The sequence below is a fragment of the Astatotilapia calliptera genome, chromosome 8, assembly GCF_900246225.1.
Source record: "Astatotilapia calliptera chromosome 8, fAstCal1.2, whole genome shotgun sequence".
NCBI lineage: Eukaryota > Metazoa > Chordata > Actinopteri > Cichliformes > Cichlidae > Astatotilapia > Astatotilapia calliptera.
In genome coordinates this window covers 6,295,570-6,322,763 of record NC_039309.1, presented here as the reverse complement: position 1 = coordinate 6,322,763, position 27,194 = coordinate 6,295,570, and the positions used below count along the sequence as shown (strand labels likewise).

General features: G+C 40.0%; 1 protein-coding gene across 26 annotated transcripts in view; it reads left to right on the top strand.

The window, feature by feature from the left end:
• ank3b (ankyrin 3b) overlaps window positions 1-27,194 on the top strand; it is a 176,265-nt gene that overhangs the window by 26,900 nt on the left and 122,171 nt on the right. For 11 of the 26 annotated variants that reach the window (XM_026178131.1, XM_026178130.1, XM_026178132.1 and 8 more), the window contains exon 1: window positions 25,478-26,335. The exons of 2 other annotated variants lie outside the window; for them this stretch is intronic. In XM_026178131.1, coding sequence (XP_026033916.1) covers window positions 26,219-26,335 — 117 coding nt within the window. In that variant the 5' untranslated portion in view covers window positions 25,478-26,218. Of the gene's footprint in view, window positions 1-25,475; window positions 26,336-27,194 lie in introns of those variants that run through there. 13 more of the 26 variants (XM_026178117.1, XM_026178137.1, XM_026178136.1 and 10 more) reach the window with 4 other exon arrangements.

Below are 27,194 nucleotides of genomic sequence, written 5' to 3'. Positions count from 1 at the left end.
ATTCATGTGAGGTATCAGCTCAGCTCTGCAGGTTCAGATTGACTTCAGGAAAAAAACATCCCATCTGTCAGAGGTAGGTGAGCGGCACATGTATGCCCGGTGTATCAGTGTTTTTGTGCTGTTTTAGTAAGAGAAGTGGACTATTGCTTATGTAACATGACTGCCCACGTTCAGTCATTTTCAGCCCACACCCTCTCCAGTGTCAATACTGTCAATGCTTTCAATAGGCACGAACTGGTAGTTTCAGCACACTGGCAAACTGCTTTATCTGCAGTAAAGAGCAAGAAAATAGAGTTGTTTGCTGAAATTTTACTTTGGCATTTACAAGAAATGTATAAATGTTGATCTAAAGCTTTTACTGCTTACATGACTGCTTTGTTTAATTAATAAATAATAAGGTCTTATCTTTTGAGTATCCTTCCCACTCAGAAGGGTTTATAGTGACGATGCTTTAGTCAGAGGTTCATGCAAAATACAGCGGATGGCAATAGTCCTCACATCAGAATAAATGTAATCAAATTACTCAGAAGCTTTATTAATATTACACTCCCATAACATTGTTTTATATAAATCTAAAAGGTTCAAAACTGACACAGACAAGAAATTTCTATTTATTATAAATTCTTTATTTTTTCATTGGTGCCTATATCGCCTGCAGTGCAACTCGACTTGATTTCAGCTGCATTTTCAGGTGTATTACGCTATAATATAGCTTGTAACTATAACTCTACAAAAAAATACAAAAAGAATAATTACTTGGTTATTTTCATATACACTCACTGGCCTCTTCATTAGGTACACCGTGCTTTGTACTGGGTTGGAGCCCTTTTTGTATTCAGCTCTGTCTTATTACTTCGTGTCACAGAGTCAACAAGGTGCTGGAAACTTTCCTGAGAGATTTTGTCCAGTTGATGCAATAACATCACACAGATGTTACTGCAGATTTGTTGGATGCACATCCATGACGCCAATCTCCCATTCCACTACATCTTAAAGGTGCTCCATTTGATTGGGATATGGATTGCAGAGGCCGTTTGAGAACAGAGAACTCATTGTTACGTTGAATAAACCAGTTTGAGATGATTTGAGCTTTGTGATATGACACACTATATTGCTGCAAGCAGTCATCAGATGGCTACACTGTGGTCATAAAGGAATAGACATGACATAATCAGTAATCAATTGGCATTTGAATAATGCTCACTTGGTACTGAGGGGGCAAAGTGTGCCAAGAAAATAACCCCCACAGCATTATACCACCAGCAGCATGAACTATTGGTACTAGGCAGAATGGATCCATGCTTTCATGTTGTTTACCCTATGTTGTTTGTGAACCTACTATCTAAATGTTGCAGCAAATATTCAGACTCTTCAGGTCAGGAAGTTTTTTTCAAGTCGTCTGGTGTCCAGTTTTAGTGACCTGTAGCCTCAGCTTCCTGTGCTAAGCTGACAGGAATGGCACCCAGGCTGGTCTTCTGCTGCTGTAGCCCATCTGCCTCCAGAGACGTTTGTCTGGATACCTTGGTTGTAAGGAATGGTCATTTCATTTACTGTTGCCTTTCATTCAGCACAATGCTGTCAACGAAACATTTCACATTGTATTTCTATTTTTGAAGTTATTCTGATAAAACCTTAGAGGTGGTCGTATGGGAAAATCCCAGTAGATCAACAGTTTCTGAAATATTCAAACCAGCCCGTCTGGCATAAACAACCACGTTCAAAGTCTTTTTTTTAAGTAAGATTATAGGTATTATATGTGGATTATTGACCTAGTATTAATTTAATTTTTAAATGGTGTGATTATTGGCAATACATGCACAGTGCGACACCTCCGTACAGAAATTCGGAAAAATGCGGTATTAGAAAAATAAAATCAACTTTTCAAGTAGGCTGTCGGCTAAGCTGTATGTGTTTTTATAAATTATTATGGTTCTAAGCAACGTGAGAGTATTTACACATTGGCTTGAGTTTCCTTCTCTTCCAGAGGGCGGTGCTGGGTGGAGTCAGACAGGTTACCCTACACCGGGGTTTAATCCCAGTTGGAATGCCGGCATAGCATTTTGCAAGCACAGAGCTGGCTGTCCTCCCGTACAGTTCACCATTCCTGTTGAGACGGACATTGCCGGGGATATCTGATAAGTCTTCAGACAGTGTTATGAGCCATTGGTAGAGTTTGGCCAGGTTGTACTATGAGTGCCATATTGCAAGCCATTCCCTGAGAGCAGGAAGTGCTGACTGCACAGCGTGACATTAACTGACGAGATGGCCCATTCTGAAATTCTGCTGGCTTGCTCAGAAAGTCTGCAACGTTATACTCAAGTCACACCCATGGCATCATGTACCAATGGGGTGGAAACAGCATTAGAGGAAACCAGTAAAGTGAAGAGATTTTTAAAAGTTGCTAATAATAACAAACTCCACTTTAAAAACGATAAGATGTGAAACTTATAAGTGGACTGGTGCTGATTTTGCCCCAAGAAATTGTTTATGCATCTTTTAATGCAATCTTACACTTCCAATTACAAAAATAAGCATCTGATTTATAGTAAAGACTTCAATTATTTTTCTTTAGGAGCAAGACCTCCTGAACAGCTGTTGGAAGTATTTGACATGACGAAGGGACGGCCGGGGGTATTCGCATTGTGCCGCTAGAGGTGAAATTCTTGGACCGGCACAAGACGGACGAAAGCGAAAGCATTTGCAAAGAACTTTTTCATTAATCAACACAATAATTTTATAACGAATCTTCATTGTTACAACTTTCCTTTTTTTTTAAAAAAAAAAAAAGCATATTACAACATCTTTATTTGGCTTTCAGTCTATGAAAAGAAAACAATAATGGAGTGCTGTCAAAATGGCCATTCAGTCACTATTTAGCTACGTTTTCAGATTACATCTGTGGTGAACAGTGTTGGTCAAGTTACTTGAAAAAAGTAATCAGTAATTAATTACTGATTACTCCCCCCAAAAAGTAATCCCGTTACTTTACTGATTACTTATTTTCAAAAGTAATTAATTACTTAGTTACTTAGTTACTTAGTTACTTTTTAAAAACACGATTTACAACCTGAAGAGGTGATAAAGCGATAGATCTTTCAGCCCAATTCTACTTTTTCTACATAATCCATCATACAAAATGTAATCAAATGGAAAAGTCTCTTTTTTTAACTTGTTTTATCAGTTTTAATCTTTTAACTTTATGCATCAAGCAAAACATTTAATTATATGCAACATTCTCTGACTTGAATAAATTAGTTTAACATTTAAACCTATTTTCTACACATTCCAGCACATAAAATAAAATATTTTTTGTGTTTTCACTCACTCTTTCAAACAGATGCAAGTAAAACACAGCAGAAAATAAATAAAGTCAAAGACTCAGCGGTCCTTTTGCTCTATTTTCACCTGTAAAGCAGGAGCAGGGTAGGCGGAGGGTTACCCTGGTGTAGGTGTGCTGCGGTCAGTTGAAGAATCCGCGCGAGTTTCTCTGTGAGTTTCCCATCACGTCGTAGCTACTCGGTGCTTGCTCGGAAGTTTAGGGGTTTTTTTCGCTGTAAAAACAAGTTTTCTTCCCACGCACGATGGACGCTAATGTTTTTGTCACTTTTTATGGAATCAAACTCAAAGTAAGGTCAGTACTTCCACACTTTAAACGCTGCACGCTCATACTCTCTCCCGCACTCGATATATTATCCATTGTTGATCTGCACACAGCTGCTGTCACCAACGTCGCACTTGCTTACGTCACTGTCATGAGACATTCTCGCAAAAAAAATCACGGTTTTAGTAACGCAGTAACGCAGCGTTCCTACGGGAAAGTAACGGTAATCTAATTACCGATTTTGCAATAGTAATCCCTTACTTTACTCGTTACTTGGAAAAAGTAATCAGATTACAGTAACGCGTTACAAGTAACGCGCTACTGCCCATCTCTGGTGGTGAAGGACTCTTTCTTGTTGGAAAGGTTAAAGTAGCTGCAATAATACAGATTAAAAGGTCTAGAGTCTCATTCAAGCATGCTGCATTGTGAATGTATGTGATGTAGTCGAGCATGCTGAGTCAACCAAGTGTCCTTGAATCCCACACACACGGCTATAAAAATTATTAAAAGAATTTGAGGGTGAATACAGAAAAAGATAATGATATTAAATCAAGCATTTAGCGACAAGATGCTTTTGATGAAGTGATGATAAGAAATGTGTGGATTTAGAGGAGCAGACTTTAATACTTGGTGTTAATACATAGTATATTGATGCACTATTCATCATGCACTGATTTTCAGTCCCTCCCCAGTTTATTGTTTGTATAGATATTCTAGCCAAATAAGCAGCACACGGTATAATGAAGCTGGTGTAATTCTTTGGGGTGAGAGTTCCTGCCAGCAGGGTCCTTTAGAGCCAACATATTGTGTTTTTGCTGAGGCAGCCGTGGAGCAGAATGCTGCACTTGGCTCCATTTTTCACACTTCACAGGAACAGAATGAAGCCCTGTGCTTTTATCATGGCTGCTTCATTTGAAAGGTTTTCACTCTTTACCCCCTCTTGCTTACTCACACACCCACATGCATGTAGAGACAAAGACAAGTTACTTGGAAGTGATACGGTGAAAGAGAAAAGCAAAATAAGTTGGTTCCACTTCTTGGCCTGCACTCAACGAATCTGTTCCAAAAGTACATTGCTGTGTTTGCCGTACTCAGCAGTTGACTAGCACCCAGGATTGCAGATCTTTTTTTTTCTCTCCCAGATCTGTGCTTTAATCAGCTCTTAATCATCAGAAAATAGAATATCTGTACAGCATCCGTTTGTCTTTATTTAGATCTTCCGTTTTTTATTCCTATAGACTCATTAACAGCTGAATGAAAGGTTAATTAACAGTGAATTAACAGTAAATTATTTACATTTTAACTGAACCCCTTATTGAGCTTTGTGACATGGAGAGTTATCCTGTTAGAAGTAGTCAATGGAAAGATGGATACACTGTGGTCATAAAGGGAGGGACATGTCAGCAACACTATGTGACATGGTCAGCAGGTGGTATTTAAACAATGTTCAGTTCCTACTAAGGGACGCAAAGCGTGCCAAGAAATGATTCCTCACATCATTACACCACCAGCAGCCCTAACTACTGATTCAAGGCAGGATGAATCCATGCTTTCATATTCTGAACCTACCATCTGAATGTCACAGTAGTTAATCGAGACTCAGCAGACCCGGCTTTTGTCCAATTTAGGTGAACTTGTAAGAATTGTGGCCTCAGTTTCCTGTTCTTCTTGACAGGAGAGGCACCCAGTGTGGGCTTTTGCTGCTGTAGTCCATCTGCTTCAAGGTTCTACAGGTTTTTATCACCTTCCTTTCAGCATAAAGCAGTCTAACAATTCTGCTCTGGTATTTTGCCCAGAGAACTCCTGCTTACTGGAACTGGATCAGTTTTTTCGGACCATTCTCTTTAAACTCTGGGGATGGCTGTGTAGGGAAAATCCCACTTTTTTGACAGGGTGATTTTATCTGCCATGGTCTCAGTACACAGTGGCACACTCCTAAAATGAGTCACATTAAAACATTAAATGTGTATATGTGCATAGAGGAATATTTTTCAAGCAGTGAAGTAAGAGCTTAGGGTTAGCAAAACAGTTATCTGCTCATTTGTGTTGCATCTTTAGAAAAGGTTGCCCTGCAGGAACTGCTCTTCAAGTATTGGTGAAATATTTATCTGAGAAAACCAGACACTTTAAAGACACTTCAAATTGAAATACACAGGCTTGAAAGTTCTGGAAAAGGTTTCATGAATTGCTTTGGGACCAGGTTGTTATGGAAGAGTTGTGGTCATTTTAAAAACCAGCAAATGCTCTTCTGTGTTGACTCATTAATTAACCACAGTGTTGCTCCTCTGCCAGCTCTCTAGCCCTGCTATATTCACTCTCCTTCCTCTTTCACTGTGATGGACAAGAGGCATAATTCTTCGATCAATTGAGAACTTTCTCAGTTAAGTGAGCAGTACATTATCTTGATTTGGGGTATTGGCTGAAACAACTGATGCTCATGTTTCTTGTGAGGACAGTATACAAAGAACTTGTTTTTCCTTTTTTGTCAAATTACTATATTTGAGGTCTCTTTTAATCAGTTTTTAATAAATAGTGAAAAAAGGAAGGTAAATGCTTAAAGGCAATATTTTGTGGTCAGTCTTTTTAGTTATGAGTGGACAAGTTATCAGCTAATGATGGAAAGGGAAGAGAAAGTCTTCTGTTTGTGAGCTTTGGTTAACATAAGAAGCTAGTGGTCATTTTCATAGCTTGTCCCCAAGATATTTTCGTCATATTAAAACAAACACACACCTTCAATTTTGGTCTATTTGATGTGTGGAGCCGATGTAGCAGGTGTAAAAGTAATAAATCCCATCGGTGAATACCGTTGTTGCTGAGAGGGGACTTCTTCTAGTATCACTTTATGCCAAAGACTGTAAAAAAATGTAAAATGTGCACACACACCATATAGCTAGTGAATTAGCTTAATGTTGGAGTGACTGACTAAGCAGCAGCACTCTCAGAAGGAGCCATAGTTTGCAGAAAAGCTTGCAGCGTGTCAGCTCTAGATCACTGTTCAGTACCTACACCAGCAGTGCAGTAGCTCTACTCGAAAACATCCAGATTTCAGCTGTGCTATACAATTTCCAACCCACAGAGCACAAGATAAGATGAGATCTCAGGGGCTGTGACATGATGGGCCAAACCTTAAAGAAAAAGTACAAAATCTTGAAGCATGTTTTGTATTTTTCATCAGACCTTTTTATGTTGTCATCCAACAGTTGACGAAACTGCTATTAAGTGAGGCTGGTTTAATAAATAGGTTCCTTAGAGGGTTTTTCATGTGCATGCTTGCTTTTACTTTGTTGTACATTATATGTATATTCTATTTAATATATTTGTGTTCACTTTAGGCAGAAAATAAAAAGTGTAAATTGTTTCTCACATCAACAAGTTGTCCATATGGATGTGTTTAATAGGTTTAAGTAGGATAGAAAAGTTCATCATCAAATCTGTGTGGACTAACATAGAAATGGATATGTGGGCAGTTTCAGTTTTTAAAAAACAGTTTAATTAGCAGTAACCTAAAAGAATAAGGTATAAAATACTCTTTCTTCTGCCACCATTAGGGCTGGAAGTTCATCAAATCGCATGTGATTTTGGATTCCTAAAACACGATAATCAAAGCATAATGATTGGTGTATTGCCTCGATTTTCTTTTTTTTTTTTTCTTTTTTTTTTTTTTCTAAATGACATCAGAAACAGCAGTATGCGACATTACGTGATGGCAGAGCTTCAGTTCATCCTTTGTCATTTTTTTTTTTTTTTTTTTTTTTTTTTTTTTTTAATAAATAGGACAGGGGGAATGAATGAGAGAAAGAGGGGGAGAGAAAGAAAGAAAACCAAAGGGGAGAAGAGACGGTGAGAAGGGGGGGGGAAGAGAGAGAGAAAAAAAAAAAAGAACTCCTGGGTCACCTGTATGGAGAAGAAAAAAAAACAAAAAAAAAAAACAGAGGAGACAGCAAACAACAAAGAGCAACATAATAATAGAGAAAACAAAGCACCATCACAATAAACTAGCTAGTCATAGATATCAATATTTACTAAATAATAAACGATATTGTGCAGCACGCAAGATAGACAGCGCACAGTGTGCTTTGAGGCAGCAGCCAAGAAAGCTTTAGTCCGCGTCTGTGAGTACCCATGTGTGCATACCTGTGTGGATCAGCATGCTTGCATTCCAAAGGTTTCTCCATGTAATGATCTGCTAGGGAGTGTGGGGGGGCCACAGCCCCGTCCTCCAGGGTGTGAAGCGGGTATGGAGGAGATCAAAACTCCAGACATCCAGAGGCCCCCAGAACACAAGAGACCATGGAAGACCAACAGAGGGGCAGCCGCGCCACTGTCCCAGTAAGAGCTGAGGAGAGTCCCAGATGAGGGCTCGCCCAGCAGCCGCGGAGCAGAAGTCAGGGGGAGTTGCAGTGACGCGCCCGTGAGCTCCGCCGGCCCCCAGCTGTGCCTGAGTGACCAAGCCCCAGGCCGAGAGGCCGGGGGCACCCCACCTCCAAAGGGGCCCGAGCGAGCCCCAGGCCCCAGGCCCCAGGCCCCGACAAGCGGCCGCCAAGGAGTGAGCCGGTGTGTACCCGGACGCCCACCCCCAGACACAAAGAACCACCAACACACCGACACCTGAGGGAGTCTGCCACCGGCAGGGGAAGTGGTGGTGGGTGGAGATAGGCCTCCAAACCTTGGAGGGCCTGAGGTGTCCCCAGAGAGGTGGCGTCTGATACCCAACCTGACATATAGACACAGACATACAGGCACACACAGACACAAACATCCATTCCCACCCTCATGCTCTCATATGCACTCACTCCACACTCAACCAACGTGGAGACAGACATAAAGAGACGCTGTACACACAATCACACTCCCCAAGCGTACTCTACAAACCGGGTCTAGGTACCCTTGCCCCTGGAGGGGGGAATTGCACCCAGACCCAGGTGGTGTTACCCTTTTCCCTGCGGTGGGGAGAGGCAGACCACCCCGACTCCGCAGCAGCAGGGAGGCCCCACACCCCAGACCGCAGTCGGACGGCCAACTCCTCCTACTAGCCCTTCCGCTCCAGCAGGCCGCAGAGAATGGGGGTGGGAGCCTCGATTTTCACATTTGCTTTGTTTGTTCTGCGACAGTGCACCTCCACACGCCCCACAGGACCATCCCCAAAAATAAAAAAAGACAAAACTCACTGGTAGTGTTGACCTAAATGCATACACAAAAGACTTGATGAGAAAACCAAAAGTCAATCTTATTTAAAAAGTCAACAATACAGTGCATGAAGGAGGGGAAGTACTATATCAAAAAATGCTAAACTTAAAAAAGTGCAGGAAATTACAAACACGGAAAGGAAATGCACTATACATACACAGAGCAGCAGCAAGGAAACAACTAGCAGGAGATTAAGAAAGACGAAGACACAAACACGTAGAGACAGACAGGCAAGCACTGGGAAGCTAAACTAATTAAACCAAGACAGAGACTAAAACCCAGCAATATCCAAAAAGTGAAACTAATCTTTTGACCAACCAAAGACAGAGGGAGACACACAACTCAACATTTAACAAGCTGACCATGCTGACTCATCCATCACCCCCAGTGTTCCTCTGCCAGCTCTCTGGTTCTGTTATATTCAACTTCCTTCGTCTTCACTTGTGATGGACAAGAGTCATAGTTCCTCGATCGATTGAGTACTTTCTTAATTGACTGTGCACACAGTATTGCCGGTTTTCAGGGAATTGCTGAAATAATTCATGCTGTCCTTCTTATGTGAGCATTATCTCCTCATTCAACCTTTTTTTTTACTAGCACTTAATTTAGATGTGTTTTATTCGTTTTTACCGCTGTTCTTTCAGGTTTTTGTTTTTCTGAAATCAACATATTTCAGATATAAATTTAATCCCTGCCAAGTTCACGTAAATGAGGTTATACTGGAAATAATCACAACTCAAAATATGACTAAACCTTGGCTTTAGTCAAGATGATAGAGAGAGAGAAGAGGCTCTGATCAATAAGAATCTGTCTAAAAACCATAAAGATCACAATGTTCCTGTAGTTCAGAAAATGCATGCTGATTGTTAAACTGTGAATAGTTATGTTAAATAAGAATTTTTAATACTGACAAGAATAATCATCATGATGGCTCTTGGTATAATAGAGCAGGCCTAACCACTGAGGATATTTGTCACATTCATGAGAGTCCCTGCTGATTTTATGTAAACAGAAAGGAGACCTGTTGGCAAGTGGGCAATCTGTGCATTACCACATTGGCCTCCAACCAAATTATGTGCTTGCACTGAAGCTTGCCCAGCAGAACTAACTGACTACCAACTCCACCTCCAGAGTGCAATCAAATCTTCTGCTTGAAACAGTCTAACAAAGCCCTTTGGGGGGTGGTCTATTTCTGTAGTCAGAAAGCAAAGTAGCCACCTTTTATCCAAACCAACTAACAGGAAGTGGCAGACGAGACACAGTCAAACGTAGAGAGCCTGGAGCTCATGGATGGAGCTAGCAAGGCAAAGATAGTGAAGGTGTTACAGTGTTATGATTAGTCTAATGTGACTCTGTAGCCATGGCAACAGGAGCATAAGAGGGTGATGTAATCGTTTTAGAGGAAACGTGCACATCTCTTTTCTTTCATGTCTGTCACTTTAAATCATCCAGTCTTTTCCTTACTTTCTCCTTTCGTTTCTCCCTTTCTTCCCATGAATGACAACTCATCCTCACTTACAGTCTCTCATTTATAAATGCTCTTCCTTTGTCTCACTCTGTCTTCCCACTTTCACCCTCAGTGCTTCTCTGCCTCTTCTGTTTTTTTTTTTGTTTTGTTTTGTTTTTTGCTCTGCTTGCTGTACCCTTGCTACTAAAATAAAGGTAAAGAGATCCAGCAATCAACTTCTCAACAACCTCAAAATTCACATAGATGGAATCCAGTGATAACAGACAGGTATAGAGGGGAAAAGTGCAGAGGGTTAGACCACACACAGGCTTTTAAAGGCTGTATGATATTTTAATGAAATAAATTAAAGAAACCCAAACAAATTTAAATGGTACAACAACCATGACTGAATGCACCAATCAGAACATATCCAAGGGAGCATAATGAGCCACAGGCAAAGAGCCGGAGGTTCAGTTAAAGTAGCTTTATAATGCACTGAGTCTGGCCTTCTCAGGTGTGCTGCATCCATAATTGGGTCAGCTGCACCTGCTGGATACCTGAAAGAGACAGAAAACAAGAAAACAAGGCCAGCCCACTGGCTGTCACAGTACCAAAATAAAACAGGAAGTAACAATGGCAAACTGAGACAAAGCTTTAACAAGAAACAAAATTTGGGAACCTCTACCACACTGAAACACAAAGAAGTAAATACGGCTCACTACTCAAGATGTAAACAGAAAAGTGATTACAAAAGTAACTGCAACTAAAGACTAAAACCCCCAAATAAAAAACTCCAAGAGCCATAAACTTTACAGAAATCGATGCACTGGGTCTGTATCTGTATTTTAAATCACTAAGGAGAGACTATTGGTATCTTTAAGTCCCATACAAGATGGCAACAGCTAAAAAGCCAAGGTTTCGCAAGTAGGTCATGTCACTGTTACTACATCCATCTCATATAAAGTCTATAGTTTGACTTTTAGCAGCAAGTGCCAAAATAAACCTCATTCAAAGGGTTACCTGTTTCCACACGATAACATATATATAATATATAATTATATATAATATATATATATATAATTAACATAAAATGACAAATATGAGGGTAAAAGGATCAATTGCAGTAATGATGTGAGTAGAATGAGGAAAGGCAGAAGGCAGAGGGGTTTCTGGATGAGAACACTTGAGAGTACTGGCAGGTCGCCTGCTGGAAATACCCAGACTGTTCCTCACACACTGAGACACACGTCATCATCGTCTGCATGTGTGTGCGTGACTGTTTGTGTGTGAAAACCATGTATGTTTACAGCGAATGGTGCCATCATCAATCATGTCATAATTCACCATCACAGCTAACTTTGCAGTTAGGAGGAAATATGATCTGATTGTGTTGTGTACAATATGAACAGCATCCTACAAACAGAACCCTTACAGAACATCATCAAAGAGGCAGGCACACCCTCTGTGCGTCTCTCTTACTGTTTCAGTCTATTTGTCTCTGTCATTCAGGCATGCACACACCAGTGTTCACAGTAATATCAGCATAAAAACAGCACTCATATACAATAAAATAATTGATTAGATTGTGCGGTTCTAGCACAAATAGGTGCAAACACCAAATTTCTACAGTCTAAATATGACCTTGTCATGCAATTACAATGACTTTTATCCCTTATGTTGTCTGGGAGATTTTCGATTTTCATTACTTAATTTTAAAAAAGGAAAAAGAAAGAACCACGGTCTCTTGATTTCCAGATTTTTTGTTTCTCGGCTTGTATATGAGTCACATCTTCACACTTTCCTTGACAGATTGCCTTTTTTTCATTCTTCTTCCTTGTAGCTTACAGATGATTTGGACTTTGGTGTATTTCTGCAGGCAACCTCGGGATATATCTTTATGTGCCACAAATATGTCTCCTCAAACAAGTGTCACATGAAAAATTCTTGTAAGTGAAAGTAGATTTTCAAGTTTTAAGTTTTATGTAAATGCAGGTGAAGATAAAGCTGAAAAAGAAAACAACCCAGCCAACTCTTTCCATCCAAAGAGGATGTGAACACGCAAAGCTGTAGTCCTTGAATGTAACAGCTACATTTTTTTCTAATACAGTTTCCAGAGAAAAATATTGTTTCATTAGGTCATATTAGCTCATTAACTGGCATTTGTACTCTTGTTTTAGTCCTGTACTTCTGTAGGGCCAGGGGCTCCAACAGAATGATAAATATCTTAGTATTTAAAAGATGGATGTAGACCCTGTGACATCACCCTTTAGTAATGATTTCTTTTTTCACCCTTTTCGATGTTGCTGCCTTTGTTTTTTGAAAATGTAGCACACAAGGTGTAGATCTCACAGCTCCTACTCAATTTTTACTGTCATCCTACCCTGATTTCTTGTTTTCTAATGACATCTATAATTGAATAATGTGTTGTAGATGTATATGCTTTGAAACTGACTGACGGTGAATAAGATCCACCTGCGAAGTTTAAAGGGATCAAAGATTGAGGGAGAAGTAGGCTAGTTTTCTTATAGACTGTGGAAACTGCCTTATTTTTCAACTAATCTTGTTACCCCCTGGTGGCCATTAGAAAGAATACACGTTTAAAGCCGGCTTTACTAACTGTGATTAGATTTCTCTGCTTGCTTGCATATCACATCAATAAATTTGTAGTTTTAAATGGGAACCTTCCGTATTTAGTCTCAAATTTATAAGGCTCATACCTATGTACTCTTTGTTAGATATATGTTAAATTCAATAATAGAATCAGACTCAGTATTGGCAGACAGACAATATTAAGCACTTATCTGATCTGATACCCCTTAGATACCTAATCCTAAACATCCCTAAAACATGGAGGCTCAAAACCCGTTCATTTCCCTTTTTCCATTTCTTCATTCGCTGACCGTTTCACCTCACTCACCTGATAATTTCCAGGGTCTTTAATCTTTTATTCTCATCTCTGCTTCTTCCTTTTTTTATTCACACCCCTATTACCCATTGCTTTTGGTTGTCTTTACCCCGTTATTGTTCCTCTTTCCTTCATTCTGTACTCTTCTTCCCTCATCGTCAGCCAGTGGCCACATGACTGCTACTTGATGTGTTGCCATGACAGCCTGCCAAAGTGTTGTTGCCTGGGTCATTTTTCTACATCTTTACTGAGCATGCTTACTAGAGTGGGGTCAGGATCCCGGTACTGAAGTAACTGCGTCGTTCAAGTATGCATTTTGCCTGTCTTTGTGTGTGTGTGTATATGTGTGCGTGTGTGTGCTTGTGTGTCTGTGTGTGTGTGTGTTAGGGACCTCGGAGACTACATTTGCAGTGTGTGAATACATGGATTAGGATGAGCTATCAGTATCCATAATGGAAAGTTCATGTCTAATTAACCTTTATAATGTCAGGCAGGGTTATCATTCCACATGGATTAGAGTAAATACACACTAGCTTCCAGAGTTTGTTGGATATACAGTATTAGCGTTTGATCTCCAAAGACGACCAGATGAAAGTGTAATGTAATATTCAAATCCAGTGTAATTTCAGTTGATCCTTAAGGAGGTTTTTTGGCGGTTTAGTCATCACACAGGCGACGAGCAACTTCTACAAGCGTTAGAGAGCGTGCAAAATTTATCGAGTCTTGTAACCAGGCTAAAAAAAAGAAAGCATGCTAACTTCTAATTTTGATGTGAGGGGACCCAGAAACACTCTCTGAAAATGAGAAGAAGTAATAAAACTTCATCATCATCTCCTATTAGTGGAGGAGCTATGGCTGTAATGGGTGACGTTAGTGCTTGTACGGCCATCTACCCAAAAGTGCGCCAGCCCAGCGGGAAAATGCGCGGTATGTTAGATTACCAGTCCAGCCCTGATAATAAGACAACTTTAAATGAAGTGGGGAAAAACATAAACCTGCATTATTATGGGCAAAAGGGTCAACTCCACTGGTTGCAAGAAGAAGTTTCACTTGATTTATCACCCCAGTAAATATTTCCCTGATGACTTTATCATCTCAGTTGGTAATCTTAGGTCTTTTTAAGATTTTTTTTCCTCAATAACCAAAAATTACATTTCAGCTTCCTAAAACTGCTTAGATTACATTTAGATTTGAGTTGAATATGCCAATAAAAAGATCTGAAAAAATACTTGGTGTGTTCTGTGGTGTTTTATAAGTAACTGAAATGATTAATCAGTCATTCAATGTGACCTTTTGAGCTAATTTTCAGCTCCAGATATTTCATTTTGGATTTTGTGTGACTAATAGTTAAAAATAAACCACATTGATCTCATACTGGGCCTTAGTGCAACCAATCAGATCATCCACTGTCTGACACAGTCTTTTATATAAATACAAGTCTTTTATATAAATACATACATAATATGAAATAACTCAAATCATAGTTTCGCATTTTCTTTAATGAGATCTATCTGTTGCTGTGGAGGGATGTGAAATGTGAAGGAGTGTGATGAGGTTTCATATGGCCCTGGCGCGGCGAATGAATACTCTGCTCGCAGTGCTATTTGTGGCTCGTGTATCTGGTTGCCTAGGAAACAGCTGGCAGAGCGCCAGCAGGAGACTGAAGTTGACCCCAGACAGACAGACAGAAAGTCCCAGATAAAAAAGAAAAACTATAACTGAATACACAGATGTATACATTCAGTCATATATTATAGTTAGTTTCACAGTGAAGGTGAACTCTGATTGACTTGTATCTCTCTGTCTCTTCTAGGTAAGTGGCTGTAATCGTGCCTGTGGACTCAGCCCCTCATTTGAACCCTTCATACTTGTCCTGCGAGCTCTATCCTTCTTTCTTTTGGCTTGAGAAGTCAGGAGGTAAAAAGCAGATTTGACATATAGTTTGACACATGCTGACCATTAACGCCAGGGATTAGATGGCACTTTTGTGGAAATCACCACAGGGTTTAGTCACTTTAATTCAAACTAAAGCGTTGTTATGATAGGGCTGACCTTTCCATTGTGTAGTGAGAACGCTCTGCTCTCATTAACAGAAGACTTGGTGGATGTGTTGCACAGGTGAAATGCACGACTTAGGGCTGTATTGAAATTATATCGAGTTAAACTCCTCCGTCCTTTTATTACATTTCTCTCAGGCTCATTTGTAGAGCTGTGGTTAGCCTCATCAGTCTCCATAGTGATAGCGCGCTAATCTTCTCAAGCCCCTTGTGGTTTTTCTATCCTCAGTAGTGCCTCCTTGATTGGTCCTGATGATTTCGAAACAACTTTCTGGATCTCAGTGTGAGAGGGAGTTTGCTGATGTTGGCAGGTTGTAATCAGGTCATTGAAATAGCTCACTGCTTAGACTGATACTCATAGGATGTTTTGACCAATGGGGGCAGCAAAATCAAACTGTGACCCATTTTTTCCTACCCATGGCTCTGCATGATGCCCTAACATGGTCATCTAAAACACACAGAAGTCCGTCCACCCAGCTTCTTTTTGCCATGTTTTCTTACGGTCACCTCTTCAACCTCACGGGGGGGCTGGATCCTATCTCAATTGTTTTAAGCCAAGAAGCAAGTGCACCGTCAGCACGTCACCAGTCTGTCTGGGTAGCATATAAAGACAGAAACCAATTTAAATTCACATTCACACCTACAGCAATTAACCTAACCCCATGCATGTCTTTGGGTTGTGGAAGCAAGCCGAGATAACCCACCCACATGTGGATAGAAAATCCAAACTCCACAAAGAAATCAAATCCAGGACCTTCTTGCTGTGAGCCAACAGTGCTAACTGTGCTGCGCTTGTTTATTTAAAATTTTTATTTGGATTTACTCAATTAGACCCCTTTTGAAGTTGGTGGCTCTGGGAGCATTTTTATCGCAGTTGCATGCCACTTAGCATGTCTTGGCATAGCAAACTCTTAAGAAGTCTGTAATATTTTATTTGTTCTGATTGCACCGATTAGTAGGTGTCTGTGTGATGCAACCGGTCTACAGTCTATGGATGCACTTTTCTAATCAAACTTGATTGCATTGGCTGAAGTTGTCATCTGTTGTTCAAATAAGGCCACTTCTGGCTCCTTAACGCCAACATAGTGGCTTCCAAAATGTTAAAATTGAGGCTTTGAAATGAGACTCAACAAACCAGTGGGTGGTGGCTATGTCCATCTATTCTATTCAGTCTATGGTTGATGCAACATTTACGGAGCAATATTCTTCACCGATTCTCAGTCTAGTTCCATTCTTGAAGCTCTCTTCCATGTCCTGGCTCTTTAACTTGTAAATGTTTAAATGTTTTTAGTTGCCTTCTGGTTTGAGTTAAAAAACAAAACAGCAGTCAGAGATTCAGGTGACAGCTCTTAGTGGGGTCATTTATGTTTTCATTCAGTATCTGTTATATGCAAATACTATATTTAACTGTTAAGAAATTTATGGTTAAGTACAAATAAAGTGCATAGTACAGTATGTAATACTATTAATAAACAATTAAAAAAACAATGACTTGTTATAGTGCTGCAAACATTTATAAGAAACTCAAGGCTTTTATTAAAGTCTTTAAGTTTTAGTTTTTTTATAACTAGTTATAGATTTTCAAGAATATTAATATAGCAATAAATTGTATTATAAGGGCTTTCTTATGATAACAAACACTTTGTAAATACATACCTTTTAATTAAGTTCTATCTAAAGCTTTACCAAAACTGATGCAATGCAGTTGCTGGCCTCACCACATGTAAAACAAGTCAACTGGTCAGTTGGTTGCACTGTCTCCTCAAACATGAGGGCTCACATAACAAACAAAGCATCTGCGCCAAAGGTCATTCGAGAAGCAGGAGATCTGGGTTCAAATGTGAATTTTTGGTCTGCTTTGACATTTAAAAAGAGGTTTTGCTACAGTGGTAATGGAGGTCCGAGAAAAGGTGGATGTATGATGGCTACTATTACATGCATCTTCCTTTATGAACTCAACTGTGCTGCTAATGGATGTTTTTTTTTTATGGGCTGTCTGGACCAGCCACACCCAAAACCCCCTTGCCTCCAAATGTGATCTAATCTGCCTGACTGCTGCTGCAGACTCCAAGCATCATCCAACAGCTACTTTAACATTGCAGAGCGTATTATGTTGTTATATGTATCCTTATCTAGTTTAGGTCCATTTGCAATGTACTGTGTCGGATATCTGCGTTGTCAGTGTGGAGAGGGTGGAAGGAATAAAGCGTGTGTGTGTGCGTGAGGAAGAGAGAGATTTGCAGAGAGTATCAGACAGAGTGAAGAAACAGCCGGGGGAGACAGAGGCCATGTGATGTCAAAACAATAAGTGTACTTCTTAGACATGACAGTTGAGAGTCACTGCAAGAGCTATGATGTGTCATTTATTTGTGTATTTAGTAGAGACCAACAACTGCTTGGATTTGCAATATTAACAGCCGTATTTACAAATTTTTATATATCGGTGCAAACCAGAAATTTATCGGTCTTTAAATGTAATATAGTAATATTTATTATTGCATGATAAAAGTAGATCAGAGTATAATAATTACTGCACAATAAACCAGATTTTTGGCCGTGAATTTACTCACACAGACTTAAATATTCCCAGCAGTTTACAGATTATGAAGGCAGCACTTGCTGTTTAAAGTCACCTAAAGACTGCCAGGGAAAAATCTCCACAGGATTTCTGACTCCAGCTTCACTATCTCCAACTTTGACTGATGTTTGATGTTATTCTTGTGTTTGTACTGCAACTGTGTCATTGAAAGATGTTTCATGCCTAAGTCACAGAGCCTTAGAAACCATTCAGTAACATCCTGGCAACCACAGGTTGCTAGATAAAAATGTGTATTCTCCAACTGGTCTGAGAGTGACTGCTGGGGGTTGCTGGCTGTCGCAAAGAGAGTGCTTTACCAAAACCCTCTTATCGTAGCTTTGGTCAATAGCAGATTGTTGTAGTTTGCAGGAAAAATGCCCTCTTGTCTGCAAACACTGGCCAACTTCTTGCTAAGCAGTAGTCAAACCTGGAAAAAGCGCAAACTTTTGGTTCTTGTTTATGCTTTGTATGTATGGTGTACAGCAAACAACAATTCTGAATGACTTTCCATTAGGACCACATCCCCTCCACAAAAGTTACAGAAAGAAAGTTCCTACAGAAGGTTCTTGTATTTTATTTAAAATAAAGAATTGGATAGCTTACAGTATGAAGACTTTGTCTAAAATAAGTGTGGCCGAGCAGTTATCTGAGATGTCACGTGCATCTAAATGATGTTATTTTTTATAAAACCCTGACTTCACGCCTAAATCCACTCAGATGTCGATGATGTGCCAAGTAAGATGGTCTCTTACCTTTGACCTCTGCATTTTGTTTTTTAAATTCATTAAATGCCATGCAATATTTAAGTCAGGATTCAGCAGCAGCAGCTCAAGGCCTTATAGTCTTCTCTGATTGGTCAAGGTTTCCATTTATACCTTTTTTCATGTCCCTTGGTGTGTGAATTTTCAGTGTTTTCTGCATCTTTGACAAACTCAGATGCAGGCAGATACTGGTTGGACCAGTGCAGGAGTGCCACTTATTAACAATAGGACATCCGGCTCTCCTGTTGTTAGCGATGAGGCTTGTCAGTCAGCAGATATCCTGGCTTTTAACACAAGTGGAGTTCAGTATTGTTTACAAGATATAAATCACTATAATTCTAAGACTGGAGTACCTGAACTAATAAAAAAAAAAGAAAAGAAAAAAGAAAAAACTGTGAAGAAAATATGCTACTGCGGTGGGACATTCTTGTTTTATTGAGGCTCAAATTGGTATATTTGCTTTATCCTGCACTGGTAACATACATTTTTCACATTGGCAGCTTATATTTGTGGCTGTGGTATTGTGGTTTGGGGAATTCAGTAATCTGCTTATGGTGTTGTTTGTGTTATATGCTTGCTTTCTTCTGCAAACTAGGATTAAGAGTTAAGAAGTGCATGAATCAGCGATATTAAACTTGAAATATCATTGTTACTGGAGTTGTAATGATTCCTGTTTCTGGCAAGTGGAATTTGGAGTCACAGTGAGGTTGCATATCGAGTTAAAGATTTACTGCATCAAGTTTGATGTCCTTTCTTCAAACAGGATATTGTATCAGGACATAACTCAGGGCAAATGAGTGCTGTATTATAGAGACACTTAAATTTAATGAACAAGGTGGAGAGTTGTGCTCCAAATGGATTAAGGATACCACTCGGGATTATTTAGCCAGTCCCTGAAACTCCATGAGGTATATGTACACTAATGGAACATCAAATTATCTGATGCTTTTGTCTTGCTCTTGTAATCCTCACCCACCTGGTGCTCTGGTGGAGGCTGAAACAAACTCTGAATGACTTTAATCTATGTTCAGTGCCTAAACACTTTCCTCAGTTTCCTCTGGTTTGTGAGCAGGTGAAAAAGAGCATGTTTTCTGTTCTGACGTCCTTGCCTATGTTAAGCTCTATGAAGGAATGTTGCATTAAAAAACACCAAAACAGGAAAAACAAGCGAATCAGCTCGATAAAACCGGACATATTCATGCGGATGATAATTTGAGTGCTGTGAAGAGTCATTATCGACAGGTCCTTGCTCTTTATTTTATTTAAAACTAACTGATAATTAAACTAAATTTGACTTTTCAAGTCATTTTCACATTTTACATATACAGGGACTGAATTAGGTTGTTCGTGAATGCCACTCAAACTTCTAAATATTGTATTTTGAACAAGCCCGCAGGAAGATATTTTTATCTGTGCTATGCTGCCCCCAAGTGATCAGAAGTGCAACTGATAGTATACAAAACCTTTATATTGCCAAATCTTTCAAAAGCCCTACCCAAAAGCTCTCATGTTTGGATTACAGTCATATATGTGCACATTCCCTCGTGGTGACAGGAAACAGTCTCTGTGAATTTAATGTCTGCAAATTTGCTTCCACCGCGTAACTAAAGCTGTGCAGGGACCTGGCTGTATGAAATTGATTTGCCAATAGAGGGAGCCAAACACCACAGTTATTATCTGTGGGCGTCATTGTTAACGACACTAAACAGCTTGCAATCCATTCATTTTGCTTTCTCGTTCATTTTGTGCACCAGGATGGATGTGTCCTGTTTTTTATGAAAGCAGATATGAAATTATTGCAGGTAAACTTTTTCTTTTGTGCACAAACGTACATGAATACAAAGGCACTCTCTGACTGCTGTTTTGTTGGCTTTTACTGCCGATCCCTGAACAATTAGACCCAAACATATAAAATACTGTCTAGAATGTTTGTGCAGATGAAACATGAGTGTTTGTTTTCTCCTTGATAGTTTGATGAGCTCTTCCTTTCTTTGCAAATGCTTCTTTGCAAATGATCAACCCAGGGAACAAAGTAGCATGTGCCCATGTAAGTTGTAGAATTTTAAGGATTCTTATTCTGTTTTTTTTGTTTGTTTGTTTTTTGTTTTTTTCCATTTTTCTGATGCATTATTAGATGATGAAATGGGTTATAATTCATACATATTCATATGGATAATAGTTGTTGTTTGTGGACAATTTTATCTTGGGGAATTCTCTGGTTTTCCCTCAGGTCCATACTGTGATCATCTGCTATATTGGTTTCTACCCTGTAATGCACACTCCTCCAAGACTTCATTAACTGCAGTTTCATGTGTATGTGTGCTGAGTAGTTTGCTGCAGGCAATGGTTAGATCAGCAGCAAAGGGACAGAAAGATTGATAAAAGAAAAACATCAGAGATAGACTGAAAGGAAAGGAGGAGATGATGAAAGAGTAAAAAGGGGGGAAAATACAGTTGGCTGGCATGTTTGCTGCTGACCCACATTTGGAATCATGACATTTTTCCTGAGTGTGCTATTTCCTCTGTGAGTAGGCTGAAAGAAAGTCTGAAAGAAGGGTAATTTCACTGCAAAGACACTGCCAGAGACTGCAAGCAACTTACAAACACCCTTGTCTTTTTTAAAGAATAGTTTTAAACATCTGATCCGTGTACAGAGAAATCACCTGCTGTTAATCCCAGTTTCACAACAGACAAAGGGACTGTAAGGTCCAGTAATTCTAATTCATAAGCTCCTTTTACAGATGGAGATAATGAAGGATTAGTCCAATAAATCCTGATGTCACTGACTGACTGATGACTTATTATGGTGCAGTAACTAGAGTTTAGGATGTGATTAGCTTGAGTGGAATTTTTGAATGTGGAACATTTTCCTTCTGATTTTAAGGTTGTTTAAATATGTATCATGATAGTTGAGGGGACTGAAAAACAGTAAATGAATGGATTGACTGGGAGTCAGCATTGTTGATGCATTCCCAAATTGCATATGCGTTCAGTCCTATGCTATAACCTTTGACCTGTTGTATTGGAACAGCTTTAGTAAGCAGCCCTGCACGAGACAATTGCCAAACTGGCTGAGTCCAATTCCCTCTAGTTATTGCACAATTGTAATTTAATGTTTCACAGCTAGTATTTGTACAGTATAACCTTTTGTGACATTCATTATCTATCTATCATTATCTTTTAAAATATTGCCATTTAGTAGCAGTGCAAATAATAAAATACTCACTTGTAACATGTCTGTGAAATATTCAAATTCAGATTAAAGTGCAACTAGATTTACAGGAAACAGCTGATCAGTATTCACACAGTGTTATCGTCCCAGGCTAAGGAAAAGAAAAGTTGCCAGAATTTTGGTTGACTGGCCAGGTCATGTTCTGTGTGTGTGTGGATACATTGACGGGGGTTGGACAAATATAAGGATAAAAAATAGTGCATTGTTTATTTGCAGTTTATACATCAGAAACTGTACAAAGAATTGCATTTTTCAGCCATAGTTTTGAGAGATCTACAGACAGTGATAATAGCAAACACTGAAAGTATGGCAAAGTCTGGCTGTTGCTGATTGTGTCTTTGCTTGGCATTGAAGAGCTATTTTAGCTGCTTTTACTGGGAAAACTGTTTCCTTCATCAGTCAGTTGTTATTACTGGAAGATTAGCAAGCTTTCTTTACAGTAGCTATGCACATAGGCACCATTTGCAACTGAGTGATGGTGTCATGTTTGTCCATTCACTCACTGGCTTGTAGCCAGAGGCAATATCTGGGGCACAAGCTGTAGTGCAGCTTAGCTGTTGTGTCTGCATAGATATACCACACTAAACACCCAATTATGATATTAACACCTTTCCCATGGTGTTATCTTCAGTCACACTGCATACAGTTAATAAAATTATGTCTTGCTCATTATGTCTTGCCAATCAAAATCATAAAAAACATTATTGGGCCTAATTATAGCTTAGAAATATAGAAAGAAAAGGATATAAAACAGAAGATAGATGTTATATGAAAAAAGATGCTGGTTGTTCATATGAAACATTCTCTCCTCTCCCCTTTGTTATTGTCTGTTTGTAGGTAGGACCACCCTTTGAAAAGCAGCAAAAAATACAGCGTTCTCATATCCCAGGCAACCAATAGCCAGGCTCCTTTGCTCTCACATGTTCTTACCATAGACCATCCCCCCGCCCATGTTGTTAATATTCAAAGGCTGCAGTATCCAGAAATGAGCTCATAGCAGGACTCATCACACACATCCTGGAAACCCCAAATAAGAAATGAAAAGATTTAGAAATGCATTTATGACATGGTCTTTCTGACTTTACACACTGACTGTGAGGTATATACGGAAATATGAATGATCGTCATTTAAGGAGATGTGGTGGCTTGTTGCTCATTACTCTTATCACCTCAGGAAACAAACTGGATCTCTGCTTCTCATTAATTTTATGCTGGTTGGTAATGCTTCCTTGAAAGTAGTTGCCTCTAAGGTCTTGTTATTCCATCCATCCATCCATCCATCCATTCGCTTCCGCTTATCCTTTTCAGGGTCGCGGGGGGCGCTGGAGCCTATCCCAGCTGTCATAGAGCGAGAGGCAGGGTACACCCTGGACAGGTCGCCAGTCTGTCGCAGGGCTAACACACAGGGACAGACAACCATTCACACTCACATTCACTTGCACATTCACACCTAGTGACAATTTGGATTAATCAATTAACCTATCCCCACAAGCTGCATGTCTTTGGACGGTGGGAGGAAGCCGGAGTACCCGGAGAGAACCCACGCAAACACGGGGAGAACATGCAAACTCCACACAGAAAGACCCCGGCCTGATGTTGGAATTGAACTGAGGACCTTCTTGCTGTGCGGCAACAGTGCTAACCACCGTGCCACCGTGCTGCCCCTGTCTTGTTATTCCATATCTGATTATTTTAATTTAAAATGAATATGTATCTCAATAGTATCCCAGTAATTGATCTGTTGGTCCGAACATGTCTGCATATACGTTTTTCATTTAGTTCTACATTTGATGTCAAAATGTTTGCGATTTACCAGGCTGTCATTTTTAACATAATGGAATTACACAGTATGTTACAGTAAGTTTCTTTCATTAATTCAATATTCAATATTTTCTCAGTGTTCTGAGTATGATGCTGAAATGTTTTGTGTGAAATCTCAATGCATGCACCATTGCCGGTAATACAATGCCAGCAATATAATACAAGTTACCTTTGCGTAAGCAATGCTAACTAATCTGAATTTCCTCGCAGCATGTGACACATTTTAAAGACATCCCACATATTTTATTAATGAGCAGCCTCCATAAAAAGATCAACATATAAGCCATCCTGTTTTAGTGTATACCAGGATACCAACATTTCCTAGTTACCACTGAACAAAAAGTACAGCGGAAGCCAGTGGAAAACACGGCCAACAGGGGGCGACGTCGAAAAAAGTCAGACAGTGTAGAAATAAACGACTGACATCAGCTAAACTAAATGTTCCAAAACATAGTATGCTGTAAAGTCGAGACACACATCCCCACGAGAACTAAATGATCTAAAGGCAATCTGTGATGTGCATTATCCAATATTTATTGTTATGAATGTCTATATATCAGGAATATGGCGTTCTGCTTTAATAGGCACAAAATACTTCAAAAAGAAGAAAAATTTATTAAGCAAGGCTAAATGTGAGTGTGAATGCATGCTGTGTTTGAATCACTCTGTTCCAGGATTTGTTTGTGTAGGGTTTCGATATCTTCATATCATCATGACAACAAAAATCCAGTTTCTCAGCTAGCACAGGTCCTCACCCAGATAGGACAAAATCAATTCACCAATTTGAGATTGAAGAGAGCTGGATATTCTGATCTAAAATCCATGGTAGCAGAGCCAGCCCAAGCTTTGATGGGGTCTTAAGCACAATTTCATTTGGGGTCCCTGCCCACGTTTAATCCCATCACTATCCACTGACCTCAGCACTGCCAATATTATCTGTATATTGCCATGGATGCTCATTTGTGCATTATATATCGAGCACAGCCATTATCATGGCTTATGAGTGTAATGTAATTATTCCTAGAAAAATACCTTTATCCTGTGTTTTCTTTTCTTTTCAGACCAGAGCGATAAATCCTTTTTGAGACATATTTATCAAAATATTCCACTGTCTTGTGTATGATTACTGTATTACTATATAAGTATACATTTATCAAATGTCTGGTGTGACATTTCAGGTGCTCTTGGGGGCTCCCGCCAGCTGCTTAGTCGGCTTATGCCTCAGGCTGGCTCTACATGACACAATAAGATTTAGCTCAACTTTCAAAATAAAAGCTTCACTTCACTACTTCAGTTGCAGGTTAGCACTGTATTCTCGCATTAAAAAGCAATGGCAACATAAGTCACAAAATATACTTAGCTGTTATTATAACCTACCAAAGAATACTAAGTGTGTGGGTTTATATGTACAGTGCACCTTTATGCTGAATGGTTTGTCAAAAGCTAAGTTAAACATTATTATTGTAGCTTTGTATTAGATTGATCTCTGCGTAATACTTTATGATTCAGACAGTTAAACTCTGATTAAACAAAACGTGGTAATGTATTCAACTGCCCTTGTTTTCATATGTAAAGGAAATAAAATGAGGATCAAGATGGCAAAGATGCTGAAGTTTCGTAACCAGAGCGTCATGGCTGCAGACCTCTGCACGGTGTGATATGCTGGACTCCCATTGTGTGTTTGTACTGTATGTACCCTGCATGGAGTCTCATCTTCCTTTCTCTCTTTATCGCTCAGCCATAGCCAGCTGGTACTAAGCAGAGGTATTCATCCATCCCTACTCCCTCCTTTTTTGTGCTGTCCCAGCTGCTCTCTCTACCTCTCTCTCTCTCTGCCCCCTCCTTTTGCACCCCTCCCTCCTCTTCCTCCCCCTCCTTCTCCTTCTCCTATCTAAACCTCCTTTCCTCTGTCATTTCCCTGCTGTTCATGTGTCCCGGCGAGGCGTTGCGGACCGTGTGTGTGTGCACATAGAGGATGGCTCAGTGCTCAGGTGCAGGCAGCAGACTTTGGGAACCAGTCAAGCAGGCAACAGGACCAGACTTTACACCCAGACAGAGCTTTTTGCTGGGCTGAGGGCTGGAGATTGAGCCCCCTTTTTGGACCTCCATCCCTGAAGCTCTCTTAATCTACCTGTAACTAAGCTTTCATTTATACACTATTCATTAACAAGAGGACCATTTCAACTGTGTGTGGATCCTAAATGTTTAAAGGAAATTCTTCTTCTTTTTGTATTTGTTATAATTTGGCACTCATTTACACTGTGAGCTCTGAGTGGAAGCAGCTGTCTTGTCAGCCGTGGATTTTGCAGAGGTGAAAGAGAGGAGTATGTCCTGTCTGTGCCATGCCCCAAACTGGACCTCAGTGGATAGCTGCTGAGGGAAATAAGGCACAAAAGAGAGAGCCAAATCTTTAAAACGAGGACAGGAAAGTCCTCAGACAATCTCCCTCTCACACACCTGTGAGGGCTCACTCTCTGACAAAAGAACAGCCGAGAAGAGGAGGAACAAAAAGATAATTAGGAGCCAAGAAGATAAGGCTAAAGGGGAGACTTTGGGTCCAGACTCCCTTCCTTCATTCATCCCTCCTTTTTCAGTTCCCACCTGTGTGGATTAATTGGGCTGGAGAACCATGGCGCATGCCGCTTCGCAGCTGAAGAAAAAGGCGGACGAGAACCTCGCTGCAGAGGAAGAGAAGGAGAAGGAGAGGAAGAAGTCAAGGAAACGGTCTCGCGAACCAAAGAAAAAGGTAGAGAAAGACAAGGAGGGAAGGATGAGTTTAGAGGGATAAAATTGGTCTTAGTAAGAGGGAAAGTAAAGGAGGAATGAGAGCTGACACACAGGAGGAAAGAGAAATGTTTGAGATGTGGTGGTCTAGTGAAGGCTAGGTGCTTCTCTTTTGTCACGATGCAGCCTCCCATCACACACATGCACACACATAATCATGCATGCACGTACGAGACACTCAGCGGGATAAGAGGGGTGGTCCCAGAGGGAATACTGTGGGGGGTGAGTGGGGGAAAAAAGACAAAGATGGATGTGCAGGGAGCATGGGCAGAGAAGAAAGGAGAAGATAACAGGAATCAGCTACAGAGAACAGACTGGGATTTCAGGCAGCTGTGTCAGCTGCTGTTATGTTTTAAGTGACTTAAATTCACTGGTTTGGTGGCTTTGTTGTAAAGAAAACAATATTTTGAAAATACATAAAAAAGGTACCACTTATAGGGACACACATACTTTAAATCTTCCTCTCTTTAAGGAACTTTTTCAGAAGAAAACATAATGTCCCGTTTTATGCCATCACACCACACATTCAACCTCCTGTTCGACTGTGACGTGAGAGGTGTGGGACTTTGGGGGAGAAACGTGTACCCCAGCCAAAAGCGTCAGCAGTCACACCCTGCGGTTAGGTGTGGGCTGTCTGTCTGTGTGCGCCTGTACATAAGTCATTGTGCAAGGACGAAGTTAAGACGAAATCACTGACACACAAAAGCACCTAGAAGATGATCAATAGGTCTGACTTGAAATCAATAAATATTCCTCACTGCATTGACAGCTTCACTTTGTAAACTATCAGTCTTTTAGCTGAAGTTGGACATCAGCATCAG